The sequence below is a fragment of the Plecotus auritus genome (genome assembly GCF_963455305.1).
Source record: "Plecotus auritus genome assembly, chromosome: 6".
In the NCBI taxonomy this organism is placed as follows: domain Eukaryota; kingdom Metazoa; phylum Chordata; class Mammalia; order Chiroptera; family Vespertilionidae; genus Plecotus; species Plecotus auritus.
Window position 1 is genome coordinate 62110182 of NC_137773.1, and position 18061 is coordinate 62128242.

General features: G+C 38.4%; 1 protein-coding gene across 1 annotated transcript in view; it reads right to left on the minus strand.

Moving 5' to 3' along the window:
- Window positions 1-18061, minus strand: part of DCHS2 (dachsous cadherin-related 2) — a 200001-nt gene that overhangs the window by 89960 nt on the left and 91980 nt on the right. The window contains exon 2 of the mRNA XM_080672565.1: window positions 3636-3827. Coding sequence (XP_080528691.1) covers window positions 3636-3827 — 192 coding nt within the window. The remainder of the gene's footprint in view (window positions 1-3635; window positions 3828-18061) is intronic.

Genomic DNA, 18061 nt, shown 5'->3' on the forward strand with positions numbered 1-18061 from the left:
CATTCAGACCATAGCTATCACCACCCTGAAGAATGTTTCTTGTTTGATTTCTAAAAGCTATCAGAAGCTGCTACACAGACTGTAAACACTTTCTTAGTTATCTAGGAAAGAAAATACCTTTTGGCTGGGGGGAAAATGCAACCCCTTTGTTCAAGCTGGGAAAGCTTTGTGGTTAAAGATGTACTTGAATGTTGCCATAGAGACTGGTAAACTGAGGAAAGGCAGGCCTTTCCATAGAGTAAGTCTGCAGATTGGTTCAATATAAAAACAGAAAGAAGAAAGGAGGTTTAAATTAAATATCTGGGTTGATTTTTTTTATTCCTCTGCCAATAATCCTAATTAGTGCACTGCTTTTTTTATCAGTAAAAAATGTTCTGGCATCAAATTATCTTATTTCTATTAAGATAAATATGTACACTTTTACAAAGTCATCTGAAACCAACTAATTAGAAACAGATGTTCAACTACTATAGTATTGGAATTAAACTGGCTATTCAATCCTAGGATGGCCTTTTATAATTGTCTTAAAATCTATTGAGAATATATTTCTGAAGCTTTTGGTAAATATTTGTGTGCGCATATGTTGAGTTTTAAACAATCACAGAGACTTGAATTAACCTAAACTCCTCTGTTTACTCCTATTTTTGTTTACTACATGTTTTCTTACATAGACTCAAGGATTCCTGCAATCACATAGTCAGGGGTTGATAAAATCTAACCAAATAGATCATAGTAATTTTACTGAATATAGTAATAGCTCACAGTAATTTTACTGATTACTTTCATGTTTATACATGTTTTCTTGTAATAAATATATTCACACTCATTTTTCCTCATTGACTTATATCTTAAGTAGGCGGATTCTCTCATTAATTTCAAAAGACAAGGATTAGACCAGAAAGGTGTTAGCAGTACCCATCTACATAAGGGAGTAGTCAGTAACAAAGAAAATCTCCAAAATAGACTTAGTGAAAAGAAAAAGTACAAAACTGTGTGTATAGTAGGCTATCTTTGCTGCAATGTAATAGAAATTAGACAAGCTATTTCTAAAATGTATGTGGAAGTGTAAATGGTCAGGAATAGCCCAGGCAATCTTGAAAATGAAGAACAAAGCTAAAAGAATACATGAATCATGACCTATTATAAAGATTAAAAAAAATTAAAAGAGTATGGCGCTAGTACAAAGTTAGACAAGTAAGTAAAAAATAGACACACACATACACAGTCACATGATTCATGACAAAAGTGATACTGCAGTGCAGTGAGGAAAGAATGATCATTTTAGCAAAGGATGCTGGGTCAACTGAATACCCATACTGGAAAAAATAAACTTCCCTCCCACTATATTGAAAAAAATAAATGTAAAACGTAAAACAATAAAGTTTCTGGAAGAAAACATAAGAGAATACTCTTCTGTACCTAGGATAAGCAAATATTTCTTTAAAGGACAGTTGTAAAGGGAAACATATAGATAAGCTGAGCTTTATTAGAATTAAAAGCTTCTGTTCCTCAAAAGACACCAATAAGGGAGTGAAAGGCAAGCCACAGAATGGGAAAAGATATATGCAACAAATACATCCAAGAAAGAACTTGAATGCCAAAAATATAAAGAATTAATAAAAAAACAATAAGAAGCCAACAGTACAATAAAAAATGGGTAAATAATTGAATAGACACTTCACAAAACAAGCTAAACAAATAGCCAGTAACATTTGAAAATGCACTCTATTTATCATTCTTCAAGGTAATGCAAAGTCCCCAATGTGCTATACCACTACATGGGTACCTGCATTGCTATAATTAAAAAGAGATTAAATAACAAATGGCCCTAGCTGATTTGGTTCAGTGGCTAGAGCCTCGGCCTGCTGACTGAGGATCCCAGGTTTAATTCCAATCAAGGGCACATGCCCGGGTTGCAGGCTTAATCCCCAGTAGGGGGTGTGCAGGAGGCAGCTGATCAATGATTCTCTCTCTTCCCCCTCCCTTCCTCTCTGAAATCAATAACAATATACTAAAAAAATAATAATAATAACATCTAAATGCACAGCATTTTTAAAAAGTAACAAATGTTTGGGACAATGTAGAGCAAATGAAATTCTCATACTTTACTAATTAGAGTATAAATGGTACAATCATTTTGAAAAGTTGTTTGGCTTTCTTATGGTCTAACAATTCAACGCCTAAATATATACTCAGTATAAATGCTTATGTTTGTTCACCAAATTACATGTATGAGATAGTTCATGAAGCACTATTTGTAATAAAAAATGGTTATGTTCAATTATAGGATAAATATTATTGTAAATTCACAGAAAAGGATACTATAATCCAATGAGGATGAATGAAGTATTGCTGCACACAATAGCATGAATGATTCTTACAAATGATGTTGAGCAAAAGCAACAAAAACACATACTGTATGAATCCATTCACTGAAAGTTTAAAAATAGGCAAATAATGTTTGGTATTAGAAGTCAATAATGATTATTCTTAAAGGGTACAAGGGTGGAAGGGATAGTTACAGCAAGAAGTCAAGAGAGGGGCTTCCAGGGAACTGGTAATGTTTCTTTGTCTGCTTCCACGCATGTTGTCATTTTGCAAAAATCCTATAAGATGTACTTATGATTTACACACTCTTCTGCATTTTTTAAAAAATGTCAATTTAAAAGTTTGCAAAAAAAAAGACATATGAGCCAATTTGAATGTTCCTTCACTGATAGATCAATATGTACATCAGAAAGGATAAGGTTGGCAATGTAAGAAACAGATCAAATATATTAAAATCCAAGACTTCATAATAAAACTAGAAAAAACATCATTACTATTCTTTGGAGATGGCAAATGCACCAACTCAATATTCTAAAAGCTGATAAAATAAAAAGAAATAATCAAGTATGATTTGCCTTTACTATATGAATTATATTGCAAGGTAATCAACTAGTTAATGAGAGTACTTTATTTTTAGTTGAAGATTCCAGAAAATAAATGCAAAAGAATAATAGAATTCAAAAATCACCATGTCATTACCCGTAATGAAATAATGATGTGTGTCTGCTGATGCAATAAAAAGTTCACAGCATCACCTCTGGCTCTAAATGACAGTTATAGGAAATATGATAAAAGAACATTGTAAATGAATCCCAGGGATGAAATCAGCCACATTCAGAATGTAGAAAATTTAAAGGGCAAATGACCTGATTTCTTCCAAAAAATAAATATCTTAAGAGAAAAGGTAAGGAGGTGGGAAGATAACTATCATAGATTGAAACTTAAGGAAGATCGGGATGAAATTAATTTGTGAACTTATTTGAATCTTGATTCAAGTAAGCAAACTATTAAAAGACATTTTTGAATACTCCAAAAAATTTTAATGGAATACATATTAGATATTAATTAATTAATGTTCATTTGTTATAGTTGTGTTTTTCTTAAATCCTTACCTGTTAGAGATATTATTAAACTACTTATGGATGAAATAATATAATGTCTGGTGTTTGATTTGAAATTCTCTAGCAAAGGGAAAGAAGTAGTGATTTATGAAACAGTATTGGCCATTGACAATCCTTGATACTCTGTAATGTATACATAGTGGTTCACTTTTGAGTCTGTTTAAAATTTCATACACAAAGACTTACCCCATCTCTTGCTTTCACCAAGAGATCATAGGTGGCTGGGTCCCTTTCCCTGTCAATATCTTGAGAAACACAGATCTGCCCATCATGTGGGTCAATCTGGAAGGCTCGAGGTGCTTCGTAGCTTTGGAATCCATCATAAAGAGAATATTCGACCAAGCCATAGAGTCCTGCATCCGCATCAGATGCTTTTACCTATGAGACAGGAGTTGAGGAAATAGAAATGCGAACATCACTTTTCAGTTGGTCATGAATTACTACCATGATTTGCACAACCGAGTAACCCCCACAGCTATTCACCGAGTGTAGGCTTTAGTTTTATGTTCTCTCCTCTTACCCCCTGTGACAACTCTCCCCACTCTCCTCCTCCCTTTGTGATGGCTCCTTTTCAGTCTCCTCTGCCCCTTCCTATGCTTTCATGGGATCTCTGAAAGTTTGAGTTCCTTGGGGCTCAGTCCTTGGTCTTTTTGCCTCCTTATTCCTCTCACTACATCTAACTGATCTTATCCAATCTCGAGATTTTAAAAACATCTACATGCTAACAACTTGATTTTGGGGCTATTGTGTAGTCTAGCCCAGTGGTTCTCAATCAGGGGCAAGTTTGCCTCTTGAGGACATTTGGCAATGTCTGGAGACATTTTTGATTGTCACATCTGGAGAGAGGATGCTGCTGGCATCCAGTGGTTGAAGCTAGACATGTTGCTAAACATCTTACAATACACAGGACAGACCCCACAACAAACAATTAATCTGGCCCAAATATAAATAATTCCTAGGTTGAGAACCCCTGCACCTGATGAAACTCTTAACAATTGGCAATATTACTTTCTTCTTTAATTGTCTTTAATTTTTTTCAACTAATGACACAGTCTTTTAAATTTATCTTCACTCTCATCTATCATATTCTCTGGCAAAACTTCATCCTGTGCAACTAGCTAACATGTTTGTGAGTTATTCTTCTCATCAGATGGGCTGAACCAGGAAACCCACAAACTTCCCCACTACAAAGGACTAAATTCCAAATACATTTGGTCTGTTCCATTCTGGCAGCTGTTAATGATTTAGTAGCCTCCAGTTCCCAAAGACACCAAATATATCTTTTAAAACCATATGGTATTCTCAATAACTTTGGCTTGATTGTAAGATAATAAGTACAATGAACTTTCAAATTCTAAAACTCATTCTCAGCCTTTAATAGCACATATTAACAAGTAATTTAGCTCACATAAAACAAGTTTCCTTATTTCCACTTTTTTCTCATCTGGACTTTTGGCAAAGCAAAATATAAGGAGTCAAAAGTGGGACAAGAGTACTGATGTCAATTTATGTTAGTAATTCAGATTCTGAGTTTCTGAATCATAAAATAAGAATGTATTCCTCCCTGTTTTTACTCAACTTCCCCAAAACACTAACCTAATATTCCAGAACAACATAGTCCACCTACTAATATTTGGTCTTAAACACCTATAATTAACTTGGCATCATTAAGGTCTATATTTCCCAATAGCCATTGATTGACACATAAAATGTAGGCAATTTAAGTAAAATAGAAATGGCTTTGCCAAATCTTCAAGAGGAAATCTTGTTTAGTAGATAAGCTAAGTGGGTCCTTTCTTCTGAGATAGTTGCTTAAATCAAAGGATCAGAGAAGCATCTGATCAGCACCTATTATCATAATCTTATGGTGCTAAAAGAGGTACCTAGAGCTCTGGAGGTTTTACCCCTGAATCTACTCAAAGAGCCACGTTCCAGCACTCTCAGTGCCATCCCGTGTTCCTTATTTCAATCTCAGTCTACCTTGATGATTTAATTTTAAAATTATTCTGACTCAGAAGTGTTCTCCCTTAGCCTGATCTTCAACAAATTTAATGGAGATGTTATAAAAATGCAAAATATCTCCCTAATTCCATCATTAGCTTCCTAAATTTAAAGAATCTTTATAATTTCCTTAAGTGTTAAATAAAATATTCTTTTTACATCTGAGAAAGAATTCCTCCATAGGAATGTGTCATGGAGACAGGAGACAGATTGAGAACACTGGCTCTTGAAAGCATGTTTCACCAGTGGAATAATTATATTTGCATTTCCCTCATCAGAATACCCCTATTCCCATTTAAGAAGGTCTTCTCTGCAACAACTGGGCAGCTCTGTTGGAGGTCACTTGCCCAGCAATTACATTAGCACCCAACCCCAAAAGCCAACCCAAAGTCATAGGGTGATATAGTATCAATCACATCATTTAATTCAGTGATGTTTATAGAAAAGCCTCAGAGCTCCCCCGCCCCCTGCCAAAAAAAAAAGTCCTAGAGAAAAGTGGCTGCACTTTAGATTAAATTTCAAATTAAGTAACTCACTTTAATTTTTTTTCTTATTATAATTTCCAAAATTATATGCTATATCCATGAGCATATAACAGTTTGTTTGAAGAAACAGTTATTGGCATAACACACCCACACATAGAACTTCAAACAAAAGAAAGAAAAAAAGAAAAAGAAATCACAAAATAACTTTTACATTTGAAACACTTGGCCAAGCACTGATCTTACAGTTAAAACAGGATTAAAATATTCCAGTGAAAAGTTGGATTCAGCATTGGGACCACAACGAATGGTCCCCATACACAAATATGCCACTCTCTGAACACAATTTTGGCAACTTCACCAACGACCTATGTCTTGCCAAGACTAATCATCAAGGCTGAGTTCTTATTTTTTATACAATTCATCAGCTCCTCACACTGTTAATTATCTCCTTCTTATTGAAAAACTTACTCATCAGACACAACTCTCTTCCTTTTCCTATACCTAAATTTCCTTTACTGGCCGAGTTCTCTTCCTGGCCTCTGAACACAATAGACCCCTGGAGCTCAGTCTTTGGACCACTTCTCTTTTCAGTCCACACACATGGCCTGTGGTGGGCATCGCCCACTGTGGACAACTCTATCAAATCGACTTGCATCTTATCTTAACCATCAGAGCATTCCTTCTGTAGCTCAGGAGAGCACCCCTCATCCTTGCCTGCTTGCAATATCCTATAAGCTTTGTGCTCTTGCTGCATTTGTGTGGGTTCCATATTTTCCTTATCCTCTTCCAAGTCTTGCTGGATTGTAGAGTCAAGTTTATGATTCAGAAGTGAAAACTAAACAAGAACAATAACAAAAGAACAATATAGTTCATAATACCCATCAAATACTCATTGAGGAATAACTTTTTATGCCTGAAACATAATCCTATTAACCAAGCTATACTATCATAAGATAAAATACAAAAATGCTAAAACCAGCAAAAGAAAAAAATATATATTAAGGCATGTGAAACTATTCAGTGGTTGGAAACAGAACTGTGTTTCATTTTCACCTTTAAAAATGTATTTTCAGAGAAACTGATAGAGCTGTTAAATGAATAAACTAATTATATATTCTCAAATTATAGTAAAAAGTTACTGTTCTGATAACATGTTTGTATAGCCTTAATTAAAGAATGGGATTAAGAAACAACTAATCCTACTACTTATTGCTCCCTCCTCCCCCCAAAAAAGCAACCAAAGGAAATTTTGTGAAAGGGGACCAATGGGTGGGAATAAGGGATACCTTGTCCTGAGTAGTCTTACCAAGTAAACAATTAAAAGAGTCTGATCTAAAAATAGAATTGGCAGGCAGATCAGAAAACAAGACCTGAAACAGATGCTGGTAAACCTAATTTTTTTTTAATATTTACAAAGGAAACATCATAAACCACTGTGAAGTGTGGGTTTATCCACATAAGTTGCTAGGGAAAGATGGCAAAGAACATGGGGAAAAAAATCAAGTTTGATATTAACCTCACACCAAAATAAGATCTACACAGACATGTTAAATATAACTAATGAAATCATTTAACACTAAAGGAATATATATAGCAATATTTGGCTGATTCTTACATTGGAAAGGAATTACAAAACTAAAACAGATTGACAAAAATCACACAAAAATATCAATACAATGAGTATATCATAATGTAAAACTCAACTAAATACACAAAAATACTTAAAGTTGCAAATTAGGTATGTTATCTGCAACAAATATATTAAAAAAGCTAATGTCCTTAATATAAAAGTAGTCCTTTAAAAATAAAAATATTGATGTCCTAATACAAAAAAATGGGTAAATGACCAAATGACATGAACAAACAATTCACAGAAGAATAAATATATTTAACCCTTAAAATAACTGGCAACCATTAAATTAATAGTGATTTGGGAACTATTAAAGTAATAGCAAATTGGAAACCCTAAAAATAATATTTTAAGTGATGGCAATGATAAAATAAATATGTACTCATATTTTTTCTTTTTTTAAATTGCTAACAGTATTACAGATGTCTCCCATTTTCCCTCTCTCCACCCAGCCCTTATCCACCCTGTCCTTCTCCTCCCCACCCAACCCCCAGGTCTTCACCACCCTACTGTTCATGTCCATTGGCTATGCATATAAGTATATCATTTTTAAAAGCCTATCTGTAAAGTAAGCATTCTCCCAAACCTAAAAATATTCCATCTCTTTTACCTAATTATTATATTTCTTGGAGTATCTGTAGACAGGTATTTGTATGAAATACATATACATAATGTAGAATTATTTATTCAAGAACCCAAATGTCCAACAATAAAAGTTGTTAAATGAATTATAATTCATCCATAAGATAGAATTATGTAGCCATGATGCAATAACTCTTTTATGAAGATCCTTTTACCTTAAATTTAAACACACACAAACACACACTCAAACAGAACTATAATCCAAAAACCGCCAATGTACCTAACAAAGAAGTTAAAGTTGGAGTAAGAGAGTCAACCACTCCCATAGCTCAGGAAGGGTTCATCCAGAGCTTTTCACCCATGACGCTGTGTTAGGTCAAATCTTCCTTCAAAGGTAAGATACTGATCTTAAAGAATAATTAACTAATATTTATGGTATATAAATTAGATTGTCAGTCTTTCATTCACTGACTGGAACTTAAAAATCATCTTTCACTGACTTATTAACTAATTTCAGTTATCTGAATTAGGCTGTTGATACTCATAATAATATTATGTCAATAGACAAAAATTCTGGGAGCAATTTTAAGTAAACTAGTTGACTCAACACTAACATTCAAAAATCAACTACCTTAATATGGTAAGTAATAATTCACACACACGCATGTATACACACACACACACACACACACACACACACACACACACAAAGTAGCCTAAAATATAGCCACATTATCTTTTATTTCCAGATACAACTGAAAAACAATTAAGACTTCGTTTCACAAATTCTAACTGCATGAGTTCCAAGGCCTCTTTTTATTTATTTATTTTTAATAAATCTTTATTGTTCAGATTATTACAGGTGTTCCTCTTTTTTTCCCCCCATAACTCCCCTCCACCTGATTCCCCACCCCACCCCATGCCCTTACCCCCCGCCACTGTCTTCATCCATAGGTGTAAGATTTTTGTCCAATCTCTTCCTTCACCCCTCACACCCCCTTCCCCCTGAGAATTGTCAGTCCACTCCCTTTCTATGTCCCTGATTCTATTATATTCACCAGTCCATTCTGTTCTTCAGATTTTTTATTCACTTGATTTTTAGATTCACTTGTTGGTAGGTATGTATTTGATGTCATTTTGTTGTTCATAATTTTTATCTTTACCTTTTTCTTCTTCTTCCTCTTCTTAAAGAACACCCTTCAGCATTTCATGTAATCCTGGTTTGGTGGTGATGAACTCCTTTAGCTTTTTCTTGTCTGTGAAGCTCTTTATCTGACCTTCAACTCTGAATGATAACTTTGCTGGGTAGAGTAATCTTGGTTGTAGGTTCTTGCTGTTCATCACTTTGAATATTTCTTGCCACTCCCTTCTGGCCTGCATAGTTTCTGCCGAGAAATCAGCTGACAGTCGTATGGGTGCTCCCTTGTAGGTAGGTAACCGTTTTTCTCTTGCTGCTTTCAAGATTCTCTCTTTGTCTTTTGCCCTTGGCATTTTAATTATGATGTGTCTTGGTGTGGTCCTCTTTGGATTCCTCTTGTATGGGGTTCTGTGTGCTTCCTGAACTTGTAAGTCTATTTCTTTCACCAGGTAGGGAAAGTTTTCTGTCATTATTTCTTCTAATATGTTTTCAATATTTTGCTCTCTCTCTTCTTCTGGCATGCCAAAAATTCAGATGTTGGTACGCTTAAAGTTGTCCCAGAGGCTCCTTACACTATCTTCATATTTTTGGATTCTTTTTTCTTTTTGTTTTTCTGGTTGGGTGTTTTTTGTTTCCTCATATTTCAGATCTTTGGTTTGATTCTTGGGGTACGTTGATCTACAGTTGAGTTTCTGTATATTCTTTATTTTAGACAGTGTATGCTTAATTTCTGACTGGTCCTTTTCCATTTTTTTGGCATTCTCATTAAGATCCTTAAAGGTCTCACTAAGTTCCTCAGAGGTTTTTAGAAGATTCTTGAGTAACCTTATAAATGTGGTTCTGAACTCTACGTCATCCAGTAGTTTGCTTTCCTCCATTTCTTTCATTCGTGACATGTTTCTTTGTCTCTGCATTTTGGCTGCTTCCCTGTGTTGATGGAGTGGCTTTGTGTGGTAGGTGACCTATAGGGGCCAGTAGCTCAGCCTCCCCAATCACCTGAGGTGGACGCTCTTGGTACACCCCTTTGTGGGCTGAGTGCAAAGTCTTGGTGTAGTTAAGACTTGATTGCTGTTGGTACACTGGGAGAAATTGACCTCCAGGCCAATTGGCTGTGAGAACCCGCTGTGTCTATAATGGAAGAACTGCTGAGCTGGAGACACATTTATGGTGCAGGACTTGTTTCAGTGGGGCTTTGGTGCTCACTGAGTCTGCCTCTTGAATGTGTCACTTATGGATGTGAGGAGTTGAAATCTGGTGTCTCACACTGACCACTAGGTACACTGGCTTCTGGATCTCCATTGGGGTGCAGGTCAGCTACTGTCTGAGGACACCGAGCAGGAGCTACAGCGAGAACTACAGTTTTCTCCTTTTTGCTTGGGGTTTGGAGGTTTTGGAGCTGTCTGACCCAGGCTGCAAGTCTGCTAGGTTAAGCTGTGATAGGGCAGGCCATTCATATGCTAAAGCCGCTGCTTGGAGCTTGGGTGGGTTTGTAGGTTGTGCGGGGCAGGGTCTCAGGGCGTCACTAGGCTAGGGCGTGGCAAACAGCAATGGCTGCCAGTTAGCCAGCTCTGCATCTTCGACCGCATCCCCGCGTCCCGCGCCCCAGCGCAGTAAACAATTATTCCTGCGCGCAGCTCTACAAGCAAGCCACCCTCACTTTCCGACCCAATGGCAGATAGTCCAGCTTCTCCCCGTAGGAGTTTGGGTCCCCCACGTCTCCCCAGAAACTGGATTTCAGAGTAATCGGGGGCTTGTCTCCCTTCGGGTTGAAAAAAGCAATGCCTGCCACCAGCCCAGATCGCGCGTCTCCGTACCTCAGCTTTTCAGCACTTGTGTACGTCTCAATGCTCTTTTCTCTTTCCTTCTAGTTGTAGAACTTCCACTCAGCCAGCTTTCCCATGGTTCTGGGTGATAGACGTTTTGTCTTTTAGTTGTAGTTTTGAAATTGTGCGAGGCAGCAGTTTAGGTGTTTACCTACGCCTCCATCTTGGATCCTCCTCAAGGCCTCTTTTTAATTGTTTACTAGTATTATTTACATTAACATATATATAAATTACAGCATAGGAAAATAGTCAATAATATTGCAATAACTATGTGTGGGATCAGGTGGGTATTTGAAGCAGTAGGGGAGCCATTCTATAAAGTACATGACTGTCTAACCACTATGCTGTACATCTGAAACTAATACAGAATAATACTGAATGTAAACTGTAATTGAAAAATAAAAAAATAAACCTTTTTAAAAGGTGACTTTACATGTTTTGTGGCTCCACCTGTGTATGCAACAGCAGAAGAAAATCAGATACAATTATTCTTGCCAGCACCTGTACACCTGTAGTCCTTCAACATGAAAGACAGGAGATGGAGGTGATGGGCTTCATGGTATCCTTGGGACCGCTGAAAGGTAAGGTTTATTTCCTTTCGACCAGTTTCCTAACTCAAGAGAGAATACTGTTGTGTAGAGTTACATAAAATGTTATTATTTGCAGAGAAAATAAAATCTGCAGAATATACCCCAAACTCCTAACAGGTGTTCTCTCTTGGGATGCACTCATGGCAAACTTTACTTTTTAAATATGTTATTGGAAATAGTGTTTTCTATTGAGCCTCATTATCTATCTATCTATCTATCTATCTATTTATCTCTTCTTTATTATGTGATCTTAAGAGCTACCTTCTCTCCATTCCACCCACAAAGAACACCTTGAAAGCCCACAGATTCAAGAAATGGGAGCTGGTTGTTGAATTTTTTAAAGAATTCATTTGAAGTGTCACAGTCTACTTTGTGAATGAATACCATAAATTAGAACCATGTGATTTTTATTTTGTAGTTGTACTTCTCTAGTACATGTTTTGTAAAACAAAGAGCTACCTTAAATTTATGCCCAGAGGTCTTTCCAGTGGAATGGTGTGCTCTCAGATATAAACACAAACAGTTGCACTCTAAAGTCAAGGGGGAAAAGGGAGTTGAAAAATTCTAACGAGAAGACAAATAGTGGGTAGGCCAACCAAGGTTACATCCACAATATAACTTAAGGCTGTAAGTTCCAATATGGACTCTGACTTACAAAAACATAGTTTACTGCTATTTTCACACCTGCAAAGTCATCATATCATAGTTGACAAATGTTAAGGTTTGGAAACTGAGACTCCATTTAGCAGCTTTCTTTCCTGAGGGAAAAGAGAAGACAGTGCATGTAGATCTAATGGAAGTGTGGGCTGCACTGTTTTGTCTCCCTGCCCCCAGTTCAAACACTTTTACAGAACTGTATATTTATGTGAGCACACTCTTTAGGGGAAATCCTGTTACATTTCAGTGTCCCCTTTTAGGAAGACCTACTGGAAAACAATTCCCCCAGGCTTTAGTTCCAGGAAAGTCAACCTTCTCTTGAGCAGCAGGAATGTCTTAATGCGGAGATTACAGGAATCTTGTCCCTCTGGGGAACTGGACCAACTTGAATGCATGTGCGTGATCTTGCAGACTTCACTTCCATGGACTAAATACTTCCCAGCTCCCTCTTACTCTATCATGTCACTTTCATCTGCCCCATTTTCCTGAATTTTATTTTCATCTTTCTGAATTTCATGTCATTTTGTTAGCAGCTTTGTTAGTCTTTTAATTAAGTAGAGTACAAAATACATTTACTTAACACATAACATCCTACAGAAATGGAGTTATCCTATATAATAAAAGGCTAATATGCAAATCCACTGAACGACCAGTCACTATGACACGCACTGACCACCAGGGGCAGATGCTCAATGCAGGAGCTGCCCCCTGGTGGTCAGTGCACTCCCCCAGGGGGAGCGCCGCTCAGCCAGAAGCCAGGTTCATGGCTGGCAAGCGCAGTTGCAGTGGCGGGAGCCTCTCCAGCCTCCACAGCAGTCGGACATCCCTAAAGGGCTCCTGGAATGCGAGAGGGCGCAGGCCAGGCTGAGGAACACCCCACCCCCACCTTGGCACAAATCTCATGCACCAGGCCTCTAGTAAAGTATAACAGCTGCATGAATAATAACTGACCAGGGAATGCAAACTTAAGAGGTATTTTTGGGCCAGGAGAGGCCAAAGATCACTCAAAACATACAACTACAATGAATTAAAAGCAAAGCCTACTTCTTGTGAGTTAGATTCTCTGCAGGTTGACTCAAGTCCCACTCACATGGTGTTCAACTCATCACACAATGTTCCAAGTCAACATTTGGGCTTGAAAGCTTTTGTTTGGGGGAAAGCAAATTGACCTCACAGTTTAATACTTACACAGGTGAGACAAAGACAGGATGAGGATAGTAACTGATTATTTAAAAAACAAACAGTGTCTCCTCACTTAATTAGCTGTTGGATCTCATGGGGGGCATATTCACAATGTTTACCACATCCCAATGCCATGAACGCCATCTAAAAGCTGGCTATGACTAAAAGATACTTTTAAGCAAAAAACTTTGTAGCATGCAATGTTTTTCATTATGGCATGTGCCAGTCTAAACTTTCCAGATTCCCAGAAATGTTCTGCCAAGCCAGTATTTCACCATTAACTCTGACTTGAACAATGATCTTCTCCATGACACTGAAGTGTACAAAGCATCTCCTCACCACTCCCAACAGCATGTCCAGGGACTCCCAGATTTAAATACACCATAGTTTGGTGGTATCTCCATTAAGGTGCGTAGAGATGATTAAGCTAGCCTTGTTTGTAGTCCCAGGATAATAGGACTCATTAAACGCATAAAAATTAGTTATGATGCATGTGTGGGATAATTTCTTGATCTCAGATATAGCCAAACCCAATAATTTAAGAATCAATCTAAGTAAGATTTATCATGCAGTTAAAAACATGGCTTATATATCCATCCATAACTTTCTTTTGTACTCACAGGTAAAAGCATTGTTAGGCACAGAAAGGTAGAAGACCCACTCATATTTCTCTCCTGCTACTCCATAGCGGTTATTTATGAAGGGGCTGGAGTCGAGAAAGAACTTAGGACCACCAATATCTTCCTCCAATCCAGGCTAATACAGTGCAACACATTTCATTTTTGAAACAGGATGCACTTAAGTCAGCACTATTCCACTTACATAGAAGTGAAAAGCTGGGGTCAGTGCAGCGGTACCACAGCCTGTGACTAAGAACAAGGCTCCTCTCAGAGGCCAGATTGGCTTTAGAACCTGGTTTTCCCCCTTTGCACCTAAGTGAGCTTGAGCTGTGACTTACCTTCCCTGTGCCTCAATTTTGTGAAAGGTAATAATCTCTCTCTGGACATGCTTTCAGTTGCAAATAACTGAAACCTGAAACATCTTAAACAGTAAGGGCATTTATTATTACCCTTGTCAAGAAGTTTGAGGGAGAAGCAATTCCAGGACTGATTCATTCAGCAACTCAACAATCCCATAGAGGTTTTAGGTCCTTGCCCCTCATTCCATCCACTGCCTACCGCATGCTTGGTGCATCAGCTTGTTTTCTTGGGCTTGGTTCTCACTTTGGACCAAGTTTGCTGTTGATCGCCATACATCACTTGCTAATGATAATATCTAGAGGTAGAAAGGAGAACATGTTTGCCTTGCATCCATATTTTAGAGCAAGAAACCTCCCCCGCTAGGGGTTCCCACCAGTTTCTCCCTCAAGTCTCAGAATTGCATGGCCCACACAGACTTAACCAATTATTCAGCAAGGCTAATTATACCATTATTATTCGTTTAGAGTCTAAACTTTAGACCAATTACAATTCATTCCTAGAGGGAGAACTGGGCAAGGGCCAAAAAAGGATATGCCTGTTTGGAGAAAGGTGAAGAAAACAGGGCTCTATACCAAGGTTAAAGTAGGTAATAAGACTGGTGAAAAGACAAGGATTTAATTCCATGCTACTTCTTGGGACTACTATGAGTTTTAAATGAGATAATGTGTGTAGAGCTCCTAGTACAATTGTTTTTCGTCTTCTCCCACACACAGGGACCAGTTCTGTTTTTCATAGTTATGTCCCACTGCCCAGCACGGTATTTGGTCCAGCACAGTCGGGCATGAACACTTGATAAAGCCCCCTGCTCTAATAGAAATATTTTCTTCTCCTTGATCAAGCTCTGTTTGTAAACTCAGAAGTTTATCAAATTTAAATGATGAGTTAAAACATTTCCAAATGCAAGCACGTTTTCTTTCCAATGCAGAATAGCTACTGGACTATTATAGAAAGCAATTCAGGGTTGGATTTTCTAGGAAAGTATTCAAGTATTCATAGTGAAGAAAAGCAGGCAAGTTAAGAAGAAAAGTAGGGAGAAAAAAGAATCAAAAGACAAAGAGGAATTAAGGTAATGAATTCCTAAGTGAGGAGAGGAAAACGCACATAAGCAGAAAACACTAAGGCTCATTGACTAACCGTTTCTTTATGTGTGCTAGTATGCTAACATTTGCAATGTGTTTTCATTTGACTTAAAAATTTAAGGAGAGAACCAAGATGGTGGCATAGGCAAATGCCTGTACTCGCTGCCTCCCACAACCACATCAAAATTACAACTAAAATACAGAATAACTATGATCCTGAACCGCCAGAAAGCTGGCTGAATGGAAGTCCTACAACTAGAGACTAAGAAAGCACACTGAAACTGGTAGGAGGTGAGGAGGCTAGGAACTGGCTGGTCCTGCACCCACATATGCCACTTTTGTAATTGGGAGGGAGATCGCCTCTGCGGAGGCTGCCTGGAGGAGCAAAGGGTCCCAGCACCACACCAGAACCCTAGCCCAGGGTCCCAGAGCTGGGAAAAGAAGTCCCTACAGGCCCTAACCGGTTTGGCTCAGTGGATAGAGCATCAGCCTGCGGACTGAAAGGTCCCAGGTTCAATTCCAGTCAAGGGCATGTACCTTGGTTGTGGGCACATCCCCAGTAGGGGGTGTGCAGGAGGCAGCTGATGGATGTTTCTCTCTCATCAATGTTTTTAACTCTATCCTTCTTCCTTCCTCTCTGTAAAAAATCAATAAAATATATTTTTAAAAAAAGAAGAAGAAGAAGTCCCTACGGCAGTAAGAACTACGGGCTGTAAAAACCAGTGGGGATTGGGGCTCAGTGACACAGAGGCTGCTGGAGACCCAGCTGCTCCTCTTAAAAGGCAGGCACCACGAACTGAACATACAAGCTCCCGCTTCCTCTGAGCTCCAGCACCAGGGCAAGGCTCTGGGGACCCAGACACATATGAGGAGAAACTGAACTGTCTGGCATCGGGGCAGGAGTCATTTCTGTTTGCTCCAACCTGGTGATTCCCTGAGATCCTGCCCCACCCAAGTTGGGCGCATTGGCTTTTGCATATGAATGGCCTTTCCTTTCTCAAGCTAAAAACCTGTCAAACAAGCTGCAGCTGCGTCAGGGAGCCCCAAGACCTGGCACCATCACCAGCACCAGCCTGCCTTGCTTCACAGCTGGGCCTCATCTGGGCATTTCCAAACCCGATACAAAGAGGAAGAATCGGAAGATCTCTCTGTAGCTCCTGCTGGGTGGCCCCAGGCAGTGGCTGACTTTGCACCTCCCTGGAGACCCAAGAGCCAGTGTACCCAGTGGTTAGTGTGAGATCATACCAGATTACACCTCTTCACATCCATAAGCGACACACTGAAGGGGCAGACTCAGCACCAAAGCCCCACTGAAGCAAGTCCTGCTCCATAAGGGTGTCTCCTGCACAGCAGCTCTCCCACTGTAGTTGCAGCTGGTCCCCAAAAACAATTGATCTGAAGGTCAATTCCTCCCAGTGACATCAACAGCAATCAAGGCTCAACTACAACAACACTGTGCACATAGCCCACAAACGGGTGCACCAAGGGTGTCCACCTCAGGTTGACTGGGGAGGCTGAGGCCCTATAGGACACCTACTACACAAGGCCACTCTATCAACTCAAGGAGACTTAGCAGCTACCCAATACATAGAAACAAACACAGAGAAGCAGCCAAATGTGGAGACCAAGAAACATGTCACAAATGAAGAAATCGATGAAAGCAAACCACTGGATATAGAGTTCAAAACCACGATTATAAGGTTATTTAAGAATCTTCTAGAAACCTCAGAGGAACTTAGTGAGACCTACAAGGATCTTAGTGAGAATGCCAAAAAAATGGAAAAGGACCAGTCAGAAATTAAGCATACACCGACTGAAATAAAGAATAATATACAGGGATTCAACAGTAGACTAGAGGATCCTGAGAATCAAATCAATGTTTTGAAATATGAGAAAGCAAAAAACACCCAATCAGAAGAGCAAAAAGAAAAAAAATCCAAAAATATGAAGATAGTATAAGGAGCCTCTGGGACAACTTCAAGCATACCAACATCTGAATTATGGGGGTCCCAGAAGGAGAGAGAGCAAGATATTGAAAACCTATTTGAAGAAATAATGACAGAAAATATTCCCTACCTGATGAAAGAAATAGACTTACATGTCCAGGAAGCACAGAGACCCCCAAACAAGAGGAATCCAGAGAGAACCATACCAAGACACATCATAATTAAAATGCCAAAGGCTAAAGACAAAGAAAGAATCATAAAAGCAGCAAGAGAAAAGCAGTTAGTTACCTGCAAGGGAGTGCCAATATGACTGTCAGCTAATTTCTCAACAGAAACTATGCAGGCCAGAAGGGAGTGGCAAGAAATATTCATAGTGATGAATAGCAAGAATCTACAACCAAGATTACTCTACCCAGCAAATCTATCTTTTAGAATTGAAGGTCAGATAAAGAGCTTCACAGACAAGAAAAAGCTAAAGGAGTTTCACTATTATATGAAATGCTGAAGGGTATTCTTTAA